At 33.5% G+C, this 14,710-nt stretch overlaps 3 protein-coding genes across 7 annotated transcripts in view; 2 read left to right on the plus strand and 1 right to left on the minus strand.

The window, feature by feature from the left end:
• Positions 1–5,155, plus strand: part of LOC107612978 (nucleotide pyrophosphatase/phosphodiesterase) — a 7,025-nt gene extending 1,870 nt beyond the window's left edge. The window contains exons 3-12 of one of the 2 annotated variants that reach the window (XM_016314788.2): positions 734–812; positions 1,580–1,702; positions 1,817–1,909; positions 3,103–3,232; positions 3,343–3,424; positions 3,534–3,666; positions 3,753–3,958; positions 4,051–4,176; positions 4,273–4,582; positions 4,747–5,155. In XM_016314788.2, the coding sequence (XP_016170274.1) occupies positions 734–812; positions 1,580–1,702; positions 1,817–1,909; positions 3,103–3,232; positions 3,343–3,424; positions 3,534–3,666; positions 3,753–3,958; positions 4,051–4,176; positions 4,273–4,582; positions 4,747–5,052 (1,588 nt within the window). In that variant the 3' untranslated portion in view covers positions 5,053–5,155. The remainder of the gene's footprint in view (positions 1–733; positions 813–1,579; positions 1,703–1,816; positions 1,910–3,102; positions 3,233–3,342; positions 3,425–3,533; positions 3,667–3,752; positions 3,959–4,050; positions 4,177–4,272; positions 4,583–4,746) is intronic. The other variant, XM_016314787.2, reaches the window with a different exon arrangement.
• LOC107612979 (snurportin-1) lies at positions 5,181–8,883 on the minus strand. 2 transcript variants are annotated; one of them, XM_016314791.2, is made up of 8 exons: positions 8,439–8,883; positions 8,148–8,334; positions 7,560–7,810; positions 7,059–7,173; positions 6,454–6,546; positions 6,011–6,154; positions 5,567–5,708; positions 5,181–5,465 (listed from the first exon to the last, which is right to left on the minus strand). In XM_016314791.2, exons 1-7 carry the CDS (start codon positions 8,798–8,800, stop codon positions 5,592–5,594), a joined length of 1,269 nt encoding a protein of 422 aa, XP_016170277.1. In that variant the 5' UTR covers positions 8,801–8,883; the 3' UTR covers positions 5,181–5,465; positions 5,567–5,591. The 2 variants fall into 2 exon arrangements, with proteins under 2 accessions (XP_016170277.1, XP_016170276.1); XM_016314790.2 differs by having other exon boundaries at positions 5,181–5,708.
• On the plus strand, positions 10,088–13,207 carry LOC107614390. Of its 3 annotated transcripts, none has more exons than XM_016316602.2 (7): positions 10,089–10,285; positions 10,502–10,819; positions 10,918–11,088; positions 11,190–11,279; positions 11,691–11,810; positions 11,919–11,989; positions 12,872–13,207. In XM_016316602.2, the coding sequence occupies exons 2-6, from the start codon at positions 10,646–10,648 to the stop codon at positions 11,940–11,942; spliced, it is 579 nt and encodes a 192-aa protein (XP_016172088.1). In that variant the 5' UTR covers positions 10,089–10,285; positions 10,502–10,645; the 3' UTR covers positions 11,943–11,989; positions 12,872–13,207. The 3 variants fall into 3 exon arrangements, with proteins under 3 accessions (XP_020965875.1, XP_016172088.1, XP_016172087.1); XM_016316601.2 differs by having other exon boundaries at positions 10,090–10,285; positions 12,747–13,207; XM_021110216.1 differs by lacking the exons at positions 11,691–11,810; positions 11,919–11,989 and having other exon boundaries at positions 10,088–10,285; positions 12,747–13,207.

Below are 14,710 nucleotides of genomic sequence, written 5' to 3' on the forward strand. Positions count from 1 at the left end.
AACGTTTATGTATTTTTAATTAATAAAAAATTTATTAATTACCACTCCGAAAACGTTTATTTAATAATACTTTCTCTATTTCATGAATGGAATCAATAGATACATTTTATAATGATTAATGACTAAATTTTAGTCATAAAATTAAAAAATAAAAAAGTGAGTCCTATTTTTTTTATTTCTACTTTTAGACACAAAAATTATAAAAAAAAATTCCCTTCATGATAAGAGCATCTTTCAGTACGTTTTAAATTTAGTGACAGATTTAATGTATCTGATTATACGGAAAGGTTATTATGATTATGGTAACTATGAGATTACGATGCATATGAATTTTTTGCGAATATTTAACAAGTGCAGTTAAAATTAATGTTATATTGTTTTATTATTTAGTAATAATTTTTAATTTAAAAAAATAAAAACAAAAATAATTAAATTTAAAAATTGGTCAAATAATTAAAAAAATATGACCTAAATTTAAATTATATTCTTTTAATATTGATAAAATTTAATAGCAACTATAATTGAGTCATATATATAAATCCGATGTAACCTAGTATATATACAGCCCAAAAAATAAAATACAATAATCATTCGTGCAACTCAAATGTTCATCCCATGTTTATAAGATTGGTTAGAGTATAATGATAATAATAATAATTTCTGGATATGTCATTCAAAGATATATGAACATGTGATTGAACAAAATAAATGAAAGTAAATTTATTATGAAATGCAGTTCAGGAAATTGTGCACCAGCACCAGACAGCATTGGCTGGCAAGAGACTCCATACATTTGCCAAGCTCCAATAAAGGTTAGCTAAGCTAATAAATCAGTGATATATATTATTAATAATTCAATTAGGAAGTCAACTTTTTTTTAGCCAATATTAGTAATTTTTTTAATTTTAATATATTCTAAATTCTTTAAAAAGTATTAAAAAATAATTTATAATAAAAAAATTGACTAAAATTAGCTACTTCAGAGTTGGTTTATTATACCTTTTTATTAATTACTACCTCCATCCACAAATAATTGTTGTTTTTCGAGGATTTTTCCCGAATAAACAAAAATGGTTCTGTTCAAAAAAGGATAATTACACAATAAACCCTACTTAACTTTCTTTAAAATTAATGCTATTTTAATCATTCTATTAGATTTTATATAACTAAGATAGAGCTATAACTCAAATGACATAGTCTTTTTATCTTTACCTAGAAGTCTCGGGGTTTGAGTATCTCTCCTAACTTTGAAAAAAGATATGGCAGTTTTTTTTTTAGAGAAAATGACAAAAAAGTCCCTGATCTTTTGCTCCGTAGATATTTTTGTCCATAACCATTGAAAAATACTTTTAAGTCCCTGATCTTCACAAAATTTGGACAGATTAGTCCCTGACGGAGACATTTGGACGGATCAATCCCTGACGGAGGCATTTGGACGGAGGGACTGATCCGTCCAAGTTTTGTGAAAGTTAGGAATTTAAAAGTATTTTTCAATGGTTAGGGACCTATTTGTCTTTTTCTCTTATATTACTCGAATTATTGTAATGTGAAAAATGACTTGAATGAATGCATGTGACAGTACAAGTTTGCAAATCACGATAATTCAAACTATCTTAAGACTGGGGCAGCTGTTTTGAAGTTCCAGTTGATTAATCAACGTGAAGATTTCTCCTTTGCACTCTTTTCTGGAGGATTATCATTGGTAATGATTATTAAATACCATTTCATCAATTAATTAAGCATGTTAATAATACTCAAAATATAATAATAGATGAATTGAAATGCTGACTGGTATTCATGTGATTGATCACTGCAGCCAAAGCTTGTGGCAGTTTCAAAAAACGTGAGATTTTTTAACCCTAAAGCACCTGTGTATCCGCGTCTTGCTCTTGGCAAGTCTTGGGATGAAGTAAGTTCTTGAATAACATCCTTCAAATAGTTCATTTTGATGCAAAATCTATTGTATGTTTGAATATTAATTTTATATTTTGATGTATGTATTAGTAAATGTAAATATCTAGATAATTGGTTTTGTTTCGGATAAAATACAAAAAAAAATTACCACGTCATTCAACCTGGTTTTATGACTATATTCACACATGAAATATTAAAAAGTAGTTATATTTATTAACTAGATAATACGTAATTAAATTCGTGTGTTAAATATAATACACTCTTAGCATATCAAAATGAATCCTATTTTTACCATCAAATTGCTTTGAAATATCTTTTTATATGAATTTAAAATTTATATACAGATTTCTAATTACACAGATTTCTAATTACATGTCCTTAAAATTTTATATGCGTAAAAATATTTTACACAGATTTCTAATTACATGTCCTTAAGTTAATAAAAATAATTTTTTGCTACACTACTAAAATGATCATTAAAAAAAAAAGATTGAATTATTGTGCTATAATTAATGCTGGGGTTATGTAAGTTGGTGCATGAGTAATATAAATTAGAATAAATAAACAAATTAGTCTCTAAAAAATTATTCGTTTTTTCATTTGATTTTCAAATGGTTTTTTTAATCAAATTCGTCTCTTAAAGATTTTAAATTAGTTATGTTAGTCCTTACGTCACTTTCTTTATCGATGGTGTTAAAATTTGCCAATGTGATACGTTAAGTGATATCATAGTATACATCTAGGAGTTTTAATTGACTATTAACATAATAAGTTTATGAAATTAGATCAAATCCACCTCCAATTGAGGAATTCCAATGCTTTATGAAATTAGATCAAGTCAAAACCCAATTAAAGGAAGAACTTGAGACATTGAAATCTCTCAATTTAGAGTTAGTTTGATCTAATTTCATAAACTAATCATATTAATAGTCAATTAGGACTACTAGGTGTGTGTTGTGAAGTTCGTTAACTTGCCACACATCAACAAACTCTGACGCCGTTAGCAATGGAATTGACAGAATGACTAACATGACTAATTTAAAATCTTTAAAGGACGAATTTGATTAAATCTTTCGGGACCAATCTGAAAAAAACGAATGATCCATTAGTGACTAATTTGACCATTTATTCTATAAATTAAGCATTGATAGATGATAACAATGTAAAGAAATGTTTAAATAAGTGCAGATGACAGTCACATGGACAAGTGGATATGACCATAGAGATGCCATACCCTTTGTTGAATATGTTTCTAATGGAGGAGAGGTTAGACGTGCTCCTGCTGGAACATTGACATTTAATCGAAACAGCATGTGTGGTATGAATTTAATTACTCATGATCTGTTTGAAGTTGATTAATACTTAATTATTGATACAACTATTTAAATTAACGAATAAGTATGTGATTAATTTCGAAAATTCTTACAGGTGAACCTGCACGAACTGTTGGGTGGCGTGACCCAGGTTTCATACACACAAGCTTCCTTAAGAACTTGTGGCCTAATTTGAGGTTTGCATGCATTCAACTATCATATTCGTATGTTCATGGCATTACCACTACTTGCCATTGTTTGTTCTAATTTGTTTTTTCTTTTTTCTTGTTAAAAATAAAAACACAGGTACATTTACACGTTAGGGCATTTTCTGACTAATGGCTCTTACGTTTGGAGTAGGACTTTTTCATTCAAGGCACCACCATTTCCTGGACAGAATTCATTGCAACGTGTTATTATATTTGGTGACATGGGAAAGGTAGTACCAACTATTAGAATTTCTTTTAACCAAAACTTAAAATAGTAGTGAACTCAAAACCTTTTTCTTCTCATGCAATCTTTCAGGCTGAGCGTGATGGTTCAAATGAATATGCTGATTATCAACCTGGATCACTTAACACCACTGATCGACTCATTGAGGATTTGGCAAATTATGATATTGTTTTCCATATTGGGGACATGCCATATGCCAATGGTTACATCTCACAGTGGGACCAATTCACAGCTCAAGTGCAAGAAATTTCAGCAAGAGTACCATACATGATTGCAAGGTTAGTTGGCTTCTTGGCATGTCCCTTGATTACATTTCATTGAAGTTATCATTTTCTACATTCTTATGAGACTGAAAAAATATCTGGTTCAGTGGAAACCATGAACGTGATTGGCCAAACACAGGATCATTTTATGATACTCCGGATTCAGGTGGTGAATGCGGGGTTCCAGCAGAAACCATGTATTATTATCCTGCTGAGAACAAAGCCAAATTCTGGTAAAATTCCTTCAATATAAATACAAAATATATGAAGCATCATTACCTTTTTTCGATTTGATTTCAGATTATGGATGAAAAATTGGAAAAATGCAGGTACAAAGCAGATTATGGCATGTTCCGGTTCTGTATAGCAGACAGTGAGCATGACTGGAGAGAGGGAACAGAACAGTACAAATTCATTGAGCATTGTCTTGCAACAGTTGACAGAAAGCAGCAACCATGGCTGATATTTGCGGCTCATCGTCCACTTGGGTACTCCTCTAATTCTTGGTATGGCATGGAGGGCTCATTTGAAGAACCCATGGGACGGGAATCTCTCCAGAAGCTTTGGCAGAAGTACAAAGTAGACATTGCATTCTATGGACATGTCCATAACTATGAAAGAGTATGCCCAATTTATCAGGTAAATAAAGCATGACTTGACATACCATTGTTTCATTGCTTCATGATATATATATATATATAGCTGAGAAATGTTAGTGTCCGCTCTTCATAAGTGACAAATGAAATGAGTAAAAATGACACAGCTAGAATGCTAATTATCTAAATGGCTATGATATGATGCAGAATCAATGTGTCAACGAAGAAAAAACACATTATTCTGGCACTGTGAATGGTACAATCCATGTTGTTGTTGGCGGTGGAGGAAGCCACTTGTCCGACTTCGTGGCGTCACCCCCTGTCTGGAGTATTTACAGGGACCGTGACTTCGGCTTTGGCAAGTTGACAGCATTCAACCATTCATATCTCATGTTTGAGTACAAGAAGAGTAGTGATGGTTTGGTCTATGACTACTTCACCATTCATAGGGACTACAGGGATGTCTTGGCCTGTGTGCATGATGGTTGTGAGAAAATCACTTCAGCAACCTGAGCGTTAGACTGTTATGTCCCTATGAGCTTTTAGTGATTTTTAATGATCTTGTAGTGGAATGGAATAAAACACTCAAAATAATAAGGGTCTTCTTATATATTTACTCTCCTTGTAAGATAGAGGAAGACTGGCACATAACTTCCAATATATGAGTGGAAATCACTCCACTAAAACTTTATAGCCTGTACTATACATTCATGTGCTCCCTATCTATGTTGCTTAATGGTAGAAAACTACATAAGATACATTACATCAGCATCAAATGAACCATAGACAAAATGAAATCGAATATGCACACCTGCTACCATCTTGGTTAAAGAAACTTTGTTGGCATTTGGCAAATTGCACTCTTAGACATGACAAATACAACTCCCTCTCTCTGAACTTGTGGGAAGCTAGCAATTTTGCAAATCCTTCATATAAGTTATGGAAGCCATCAAAAAGCATAAACATCATTGCAAACCAAAACTTTAGGTGAAACTTGTTAAAATTGGACTCAGTGCAAGATACTGACACTTGAAAGCCTTTATACATTTCTATCAACCATCCATTTCAATATCACAAACTTTGTTACTTTCATCAGCTGCTGAGTTGACAGATCCTAACAAATCATCAATTCTTAGAGGAGAGTGTCGAACACTGTATTGGAACATAACCTGAAAAATTGACAATTGGATTAAGACTACTACACTCAAAATTTCCATAAAAAGGAATGATAAAAAAATTAATATGAATCAATAATTTTTCCTGAGATTGTTGAACCAATAATTATCTATAGTGATTGTGTTAAATAGGATAAGTAGTGTTTCCCCTGGCAATCAAATGGTATACCTTGTGATTGCATTCCCTTTAATGTTTCATATGGATTTGTCATTCATCCGTACCCAAATATTGGTGTTTTAATGAAATGAGAAGTTGTGGTTAGTTTAAGAAGGTTGCTAGAATACTCCCTTACTACCTTAGAGAAACTATCAGCAGAAGCACGAGCACGGTTGGCCTTGCCTAGATAATTTAGATCAGCTTTCTCAAGTTTTCCATCCACCAAAACCAGTCCCCCTTCTCCAATTGCAAACCGTACAAGACATCCTGAATGCAACTCTGACTGCAAATAGAAGAAAGTTGTATAAAAATTACTTGGTAAAACATTGGAAAAAAAAGTGATTTTTGATGGTTAATTTACTTGTCTTTGCTTTTACATTTCATGATTGAAAGGTTGTCATACTATTCCACCCAAATGATTATTTTTCTCATCAATTGAATGATGTTCAAAAGAAAATCAATTTTCTAGAAGCCTTGTAAAGATACATTATATATAGTGGCAGAGATGCAGAATTTGTTTATTTTCACAATTAATTCAAGTAAAAGATACAGGAGCACAATTATTTCCTCTTTCAAACAAACCTCATGCATAAAGCCTCCATCTAAACATCCAAATACTACAGGAGGATCATCGGAAGTGCACAGCTTTCCACCTTCTTGTAGCTCCAAAACCACCTGGTTTGGTAAGCCAGAAAATTGATCGATCATCATTGGACCATCAGCACTCATTAAAATTATCTTATAAGGAAATAATGAATGAGTATGCAGACTTGAAGAATATACTTTATTTAATTTCATGATTTCATCTACCCAGTACTGTTGCTACCAGGAGAAAAAAAGTGTATCGGGAGACATGCAAAATCACACTATATCTATATATGGTAAAACTCCAACAGAGCAAGCATATACTTCACAATGAGGTTGTCTTATGAGATATACACTTTTTCTTGAAAATCAAATTTGTACAACTCTCAAAGAAATATAAACTATAAACTATAAAGCAAGAAAATTGTTTCATAGTGTGCATAAAAAGATATACAAACAGTCAATCCATACATGCAATATTCAATTTATGTCACAAGGGCCGGAAATCCATAAACACGAGACAAAACTGAAATATATACACAACAAAGAAATGGAATGACAAGGCAAACAACAAAAATATAAAAAGGAAGCATGAACAGCACCTGCTGATGATTTGGAACCTGTCCTTTGCTATCTGTGTCCATGACATACTGACTGCAGTTCTCATCCTTCCAAACCAATGCTAGTGGTGTAATTCCTGTCTGATAGTGTGCATGCCTAAGAAATAAACCAAATCAAAAGGAATCACCAAAAAGAAAAAACAGCGCATAACAAATGAAAATGGAAAATAAATTTAACCAAAAGCTCATTATTAGACACCACAAGTAATATGTGAGAAAAGGCCCAGACACTGTTATTAATTCACTGCATATTATTTCTCAAGCATTAGGAATGACAGTTGAGAAGACTACATTTCTCAACAAATATGCAAAACAATCCATTTGCAAAATCTGTTAAGATGCATTCTGACCTAGGTTAGCATAATCGGAACGAATGTGTTTTGATATTGAAAGTTCTTACGAAATTCTCTCAACATCCACAGCAGTAGCACATAAAACAATACAAAGATTGAAGAATACGTTGTAAGGAAGGCTTGTGATTACTTGTTATAAAACAGAAGACCATCTTTGACATAAGGCACAGATCCAGTATAAGCAGCACATAAACCACTCTGGTCGCAGCAGTACACTGGAACCAAACTGAACCTGTACTTGTGATAATGCGAGGGAGGTTCACAAGCGCCAGTCTCAGCAAGCTTGGAATTCAACCAGAAAAACCTAAATTCTGCAGCGCAATCATAAAGCGAGTAGCCCCGCCAGCAAACCATGTCAATCACATAGTAAGTCTGATCCACCTGATAACCCAAAAACAAATGAAGTTTTTCAAGAACAAGATAGTGCAGAGAGAACAAGTGAAAGACACAAATTATCAAATTGCTAAGCAATACAAATAAAGGAGATCCCTATTATCACAATATTTATAGGATTTTATTTGTTTTCACATGTAAAAGTAACATCCCCCAAACTCAACTCTTGCAAACCTACACATCGGTGCACAAGAATCAAACTAATATATATGCATATCTTATTTTGCTTATAAATGGAACAGTTGCATTAACAAGTAAAACTAGAGGATCACAATTGAAAATAAATAAATAAAATTAAAGAAAACTCAGCAACGAAATAACTAACCTCGTGAAAAATGCAGTCCAAAATGGAGTAAGACTGAGCAGGACCAGAGGAATCCTTTCTTCTCGCACCATTCGGTAACTCCGACGGAAAACGGTGCAGTATCGAACCGTTCCTTAAACGACTTATCGTCGTGCCGTTGCACGAAACCACAAAGCATCGTTTTCCAGAAGGCCTAGCAAACACAAACCTGCAAAACAATAAACAGACAATCAAATTTGAAATTCAAATTTATTTGAAACGAAAACTTCTAGAAGATTCAATTAGGAACGAGAGTAAGTAAGAACTACGAACCAGTCTTGTGAGAGATTTTCGGGAATGTCGATCATCCATTCGGGATGCATCAGCTGTTTCGCGAACCATTTCCGAGCCTCCGCGCCTTTCAGCTTCGACGCTTCAACCACGTCAAGCTCCTTCGGTGACTCGGGAGCTTCAGAGTCAGGTATAAGTTCGTCGTGAAGTTCGGGTGCTGATACGGGTTCGGGTTCGAGTTCGTGCGGTTGTTCGAGCGATAAGGCGGTGGAGGCGAGGAATCGAGCATGGTTCTGGGCGTCGCGTCGATTCTGTGCCTGCCGGAGCAGGGACTGCTGCCTGCGCTTCTCTTGATCAGAGATCAACGGTCGTTTGAATGGACGGCGGAGATCGTGCGGTGCCATGGCTAGAGCCGCTCCTTCAGCTTCTCTCAAATCACAACACAAAATAATATACTGAACACATACATAGTTTGGCGCTTTCCCCGTCGTTTTGAACGTTTTTTTTTTTTTTTCTTTCTTTCTCTTTTTGCTACCGAGAAAAGAATCGTTTAATGGACTATCTTCAGGCCCAAAATGAGCATAACTAAAAGTTCTGAAGTTTTGTAAGCCCAAAAATAAACAAGAGCAAAAACAAACCTACATCCGAATGCAACTCAATCTATTATTTGCCGAAGAGCCTTAGCTCAATTTCACCCCTCCCCATCACTAAGGTCTAGAGTTCAAACTCTAGAGAATGTATTTGAGGGAAAAAATGTGATAAATATGTGAGGAGTATATGAGTGTGATGTGTACCTAAAATTTGGGGTTATCCAATCTATTGGGGTACCTAGAATTAGGGGTTGTCCAATTTACTGACAAAAAAAAAAAAAAGATCTATTATTTATCTTATGACCAAAAATCATATCTATTATTTATTCTTTCATTTGGTCAAAAGCAAAAAACACACACAACTCAATTGTTGACAGTAGGGGTGCACATGAGCCTGGTGAAGTCGAGTTTGATGTGACCCAGTCCCGACCCGAAATATATACCGGGTTTATTTATTAGACCCGAACCCGACACTAGACCCGATGAAACCAATACACTTTCGGGCCACAATTATACCGGGTGAAAATCGGGTGAAAACCGGGCCGTTAACATTATATTACGTTGATACCTTCTTGTAAGCTAGCATGTAAAAATATCTAAATTTCCAAGACTCCAACCATTATTTAACATGGTGAAATTCACTTAAAAAAATATAACAAGAACCAACCATTCTTTAAAATTAAAGCATAACCACAATCAATACTAAAGCAAAACTACAATCAATACTAATATTGTCTAATAATACCAAATATTTAAATCAATACAAATAACACAATATTATGCATTAGTCTAAAGTCTTATGCATTCTAAACATAAAACATTAACTTATAGTCTTATAATGACTAATAACACAAAATATTTAGGTTTACAATACTTAAATTCTACATAAGAATAGTCATGATCCATTACTAATAACACAAAATATTAATTGTGTATGATGATCGGGCCATCGGACTGACTTCGGGTGACCCGAGCTATGACCCGAGCCCGATCCGAAATAATGGCCGGGTCTATTTTTGAGACTCTTACCCGGCCCTAAACCCAATAAAATCACACCAAATTAATCCCTAAAGTGTTCGAAACCGGGCCGGACCGGATCTGTGCACCCCTAGTTGACAGAAGCCATCATCTGAGCAAAAATACTTCGTGCAGAATAATGGAAGAACAGGCAAATTCTATTTCCCATAATACAAAGCAGGTTTAAAGGCAAGGGATTTGCATGATAGATGGTTAGGCTTTTGAAGAGGAAAATATTAAAACGCAGTGATATATGGTTGGGATTTTGAAGGATTTAAAAATGAGCTCAGATAGGGAGTCAATAGACTATTTGTACATAAACATCTTTTGAAAAACTTACAGATCTAGAGCTCTAATACTATGTCATGATACCACTCATCCCAAAAATTTCAGTTGCTGGCAAAAGGTAATACTAATAGTTATATCTCTAATACTCCCTAATCTTTTATTGTACACATTGTACAAATATTCCATTGGTTCCTCGTATTTTCCCTTTAAAAATAGTAGAATTAGTATAACCTGAACCGGGTTTTTGAACTGTTAATTTTGTTAACGCATAACTTGACATTCGGCTGAACCGGTCATGAACAGAGAACAGTTCAAGTTGAACAGCGCTACGAAGAAGTGCGTTGAGTGGTGAGTATGGAGCAATCGCTGTGGGGTCATTTGCCGCTTCTTCTGAGGGCCAACACAAAGGAATCCGTTGAATACATTCTTGAATCACTCTGGCGAACGCGAAAGTGCGGTCTCGACTCTTCAGAACGACGTGTCATCCAAGACATCCTCCAGCTTCAAAACGACACCGACCTCGACCCCGTTAGCTGCCGTTTTAATCTTCCTTCAATTTCAACTCACCAACTGTTTGTAATAATGCTTAGCTGAATTCTTTTTCTTCTCGTCTCTTCTATTTGCAGCTTCTGGTGTGTCTTCGAATGTTGATTCGGAGGTGCGTGTATGAGAACACGAGCAAGGACGACATCACCAAGCTCTTTCCGAATGAAGTGTTGCCAGAACTGCAGAAGCTGTTGACGATTCTGTTGCACAAGTTTCAGCCATTGTGGCAACAAGATGTGCTCAAAGATAAGGTTCGTTCATTTACTTATTCTGATTTTGATTATGAGTGCGATTTTTTCTAAGGATTGTTGTAATTTGGAGTGTGTGTGTGTGTGTATGTGGTGTGTTTCAGAATGTTGTGCCTAGGTTAAAGGCAATGACATGGAATATGGCAAATGCTGATGAAGATTCAACAGACCCTGCAGCTGTTATTAATTTGAAGGTATATAGGCATATAGCACCTATTCAACTGTAGTAAGATCAATCTCTTTAAATACTCTTTTCTTTTTTAGGGAGAATCACTAATTTCGTCCATGGAAGATTGAAATACTGATAAATTAATCACAAGTAGAGATGAAATTGTTAGCAATTGATCTTTTAGGGGCTATTTTGTTAGTTTTTTTTTTATATTTTAGAGACTAATTTGCCAAAGCTGTGCCTGTAAGGGTTTTGTTAGTTTTTTATATCTTTGAGGGTAAAACATTTTTGCTAATGTGGATTATAGAAAATATATGGTTGAATGTCAATGCATATAACTTTGTTTTTGTTGCTGGTCATACAATAAAATTAAATTCTAAAGTTGCACATATGGTATTCAATGTATAATGGTCAAGTTCAACTTTATGATTTTCAGCTTCAAAATGATTCTCAATTTCACTCTGGAGAGCTTGATGTTAAGTTCCGGTTGGCTACGGACACTCTAGAGATGATGCTGAAATCAATGCACAGTATTAGAGACCAATTTTCAACCTCAGTAAATATTTTCCTGAAATTTGTTCTTTCATATAGTATTGGATAGGAATAGAATTCTATTTTTATTTTGGCTTTGTGATATTTTAATTAGCCTGTCTTATGTTGTTAGGAGGAGGTACCAAATGGCCATTAGTAACAGTAAACCAGTGGAGTTTCACACGAGATGTGTCATAAAGAATGGTATGCTTGACTAACTCGGTGTGCTGCTTTTCTTAGGGTTTGTTTGGTTGTCAAGTTAAAAATTAAGTAGAATTTGTGGGTGAGTTCCGTGTAATTTTACACATTAAAATCATAAATGAAAATTTCCTTCTTATGTTCAATCTGCAACCAAACATACCCTTAGTAGACTAAAGCTTGCCAAATTTTTTGTGGCAAAAAATAATCTGATTGATATTTTAACCTAAGCATTGTTGAAATATTTAAATCAAATTGCATTCTTCACATATTTGAAATTTTCTTTCAGGGAGGGGTGCAACTATATTGTGTTGTGTTTCTACCCAACAAGTTAAAACTTTTCATTAGCTGTAATCTTCTATGAGAAACGGTTCATAACATGTTTAATAGCCCGTCAATGGCCAAGTGATCAAGAGAACTGGAAATAAAAATTGCCGGGTCGATTCTAGACTCTCCAGATCATTACATGTAAAACTGTAAACATCTGTTAGATTTCGAGTATATATATATGGCTGATCCTTAAACACTCTGTACTAAGTAAAGAGTGCTGTATTTACCAATTAAACAAATCTTAGCTCTTCATTTATTTTTTTATATCAATGATTAAAATTTATAATTTAGGATTTAGAATTCATAGTTTAAATTTTAGGGTTTATATCAAGGGGCGTCCTTACTTTCTCCAAAGCGCATTAGCATTTGCCTATATATATGGTATTTGATTTAGTTTCAAATTCTCTAATTTGTCACTTCTGATATCTTGCAGATAATAGAAGTGTGTAATATCTGCCAAATACTGAGGTTGAAGTTGATGCTGTGTCTGATTTATAAAGTTAATACTTGATGGTGATTTCAACTTGATCTGAGTTTTGGATCTTTGCGTATTTGAAGGGGGCTTCAAGCTGCATTGACATTTGTGGTGGTGGTGAGGGAGTAGTTGAAGCATGATTCGGACTGATCCTTAAAAACTGACCAAACCTTTGGCATTTGATGATTGGTTTGGTATTTATTATTATTTTTAATTGTTTATATAGTCGTGCTTTTTAGATGAGAACATTCTAATCTTATACAACTTGCGTTAATATAACGTCATAGTTTAATGGATAGAGCAGTTTCCTTCCCTGGATAGAAGCTATTCTATTGCGTAATTCATGGATGTGACAACCCCATTTGTAATGGGAATATAGAAGTTTCAACTTTCAACAAATAAATATGCATACTTAATTACTTAGCATTTTTTTATCAAACGCGAAAAAAAAAATAGTATATAAGGCTGCGAGAACAGGACAGGACAAGACACTGAAAACAGAATAGGACAAGATACTGATGGACAGAGATACAAAATTTTATGTTTTTGTATTCTGTTTGGTGATAAACTAGAACAAATTATGAAAATCTAATTTATTCTCATTTTTTTTTCATTCAAAAAATTTGAGATAAAAAATATAATAATAAAATATATAATTATGAAAAATTAACAAAAATAAAGAAAAAAAATAAAAAATAAGTTATGTTTCTTGTTAGTATCTCCGTGTTCTTTCTGTTAGAATAGAGACAAAATACACTAATTCAGTGTTTCTAGATACACTGTCTCTGTCCAAGTCTCTTTTGCCAAACACAATTTTGTGTTTCTGTGTCCTTATCTTAGTGTCTCTATAAACAAACAAACGCAGCCTAAAAGTTTAGATTGGTTTGGCGCTAGTCATTGCACTGAAAAAAAATAATGCATAAAATTTTCGGCTTTTTTAACTGCAAATACAGATATCTATGGATCATTTACTAAACTGACTTTTGTATTAGCAGCAAAAATTAACACGTAATTGTAAAATATGAAATTCTTTTTACTTATCAAGACACATAATAGTTGTGCAATATGCAGGCTATAAACTTTTGTTAAATAGTGTGTTTAAAATTTAGTGAGAATGGTGCCTCCTATTATTTATTTATTTATTTTGTTTGGTTCCATCAAGTGCAATCTTGTTACCTCTTTGTTGAACAAAGTTCCGTTGGATTTTCTGAAAAATCTAAGTATCTAATCTTACCAGCTGTGTAGGGATCCAGTGAACTCTTCCACCTGTTTTGGTTCTGTTCTTTTCTTGTTGGCAAAGACATAGTGATAATGTGTAACTATGTAAGTAACAGAAATATCTTGGTTTTTTTGACAGTGGGAATGTGGCAGTCTCGTGAGGGATGTCATGTGATGTGTATTTCATTGGTTAAATGATCACAATATTCTTCCCTTTTTTTTTCTTTTTCTTTTTTTCCCCTTTGGGTATAATCACAATAATATTCTTCTTTGTCATCAACAATCAAGTGTTTGGAATAAAGTTACCAATCTATATAGCCAGTTAGGGCGTGATTGAAACTGAAAGCGCCTGACCAAAAAAAAAAGAAGAAGAAACCGAAAATCATTGACTCATATTTTGTATGCAAAGTTACTCATATATTAAAAATAAATAAATAAATAAAACGCAAACTAATAGTAGAATACAACTTATTCTGATAAATTTTTAGGATTAAGTAACATTTTGGTCTTTATAATTTTAGTCGAAAATCAAAATCATTTTAAAATTTTTTTTTGTTGCATTTGAAATCATTTTGAAAATTGAATTTTATTTTAAAATTATTTTTCATTCAAAAAACCCTTTATATTTATTATTCTCTCTTTCTTTTTTATCATACTTTTCTGCTCTTCATCTTCACAAAAAAAAATTTTTTAAAAGAATTCTG

This window comes from Arachis ipaensis, chromosome B08 (assembly GCF_000816755.2).
Source record: "Arachis ipaensis cultivar K30076 chromosome B08, Araip1.1, whole genome shotgun sequence".
NCBI classification, from domain to species: Eukaryota; Viridiplantae; Streptophyta; class Magnoliopsida; order Fabales; family Fabaceae; genus Arachis; species Arachis ipaensis.

Bases quoted from the DNA above. Each gene is read 5' to 3' on its own strand.
- LOC107612979 (XM_016314791.2), bottom strand. From the start codon at position 8,800: ATGGCACCGCACGATCTCCGCCGTCCATTCAAACGACCGTTGATCTCT. The intron at 8,335-8,438 runs GTTCGTAGTTCT...ATTGTTTTGCAG, and splicing joins GAAAATCTCTCACAAGACTG to GTTTGTGTTTGCTAGGCCTT. The intron at 6,155-6,453 runs GTTTGTTTGAAA...TTCTATTTGCAG, and splicing joins ATGGAGGCTTTATGCATGAG to TCAGAGTTGCATTCAGGATG.
- LOC107614390 (XM_016316602.2), top strand. From the start codon at position 10,646: ATGGAGCAATCGCTGTGGGGTCATTTGCCGCTTCTTCTGAGGGCCAAC. The intron at 11,089-11,189 runs GTTCGTTCATTT...GGTGTGTTTCAG, and splicing joins AAGATGTGCTCAAAGATAAG to AATGTTGTGCCTAGGTTAAA. The intron at 11,811-11,918 runs GTAAATATTTTC...TTATGTTGTTAG, and splicing joins GAGACCAATTTTCAACCTCA to GAGGAGGTACCAAATGGCCA.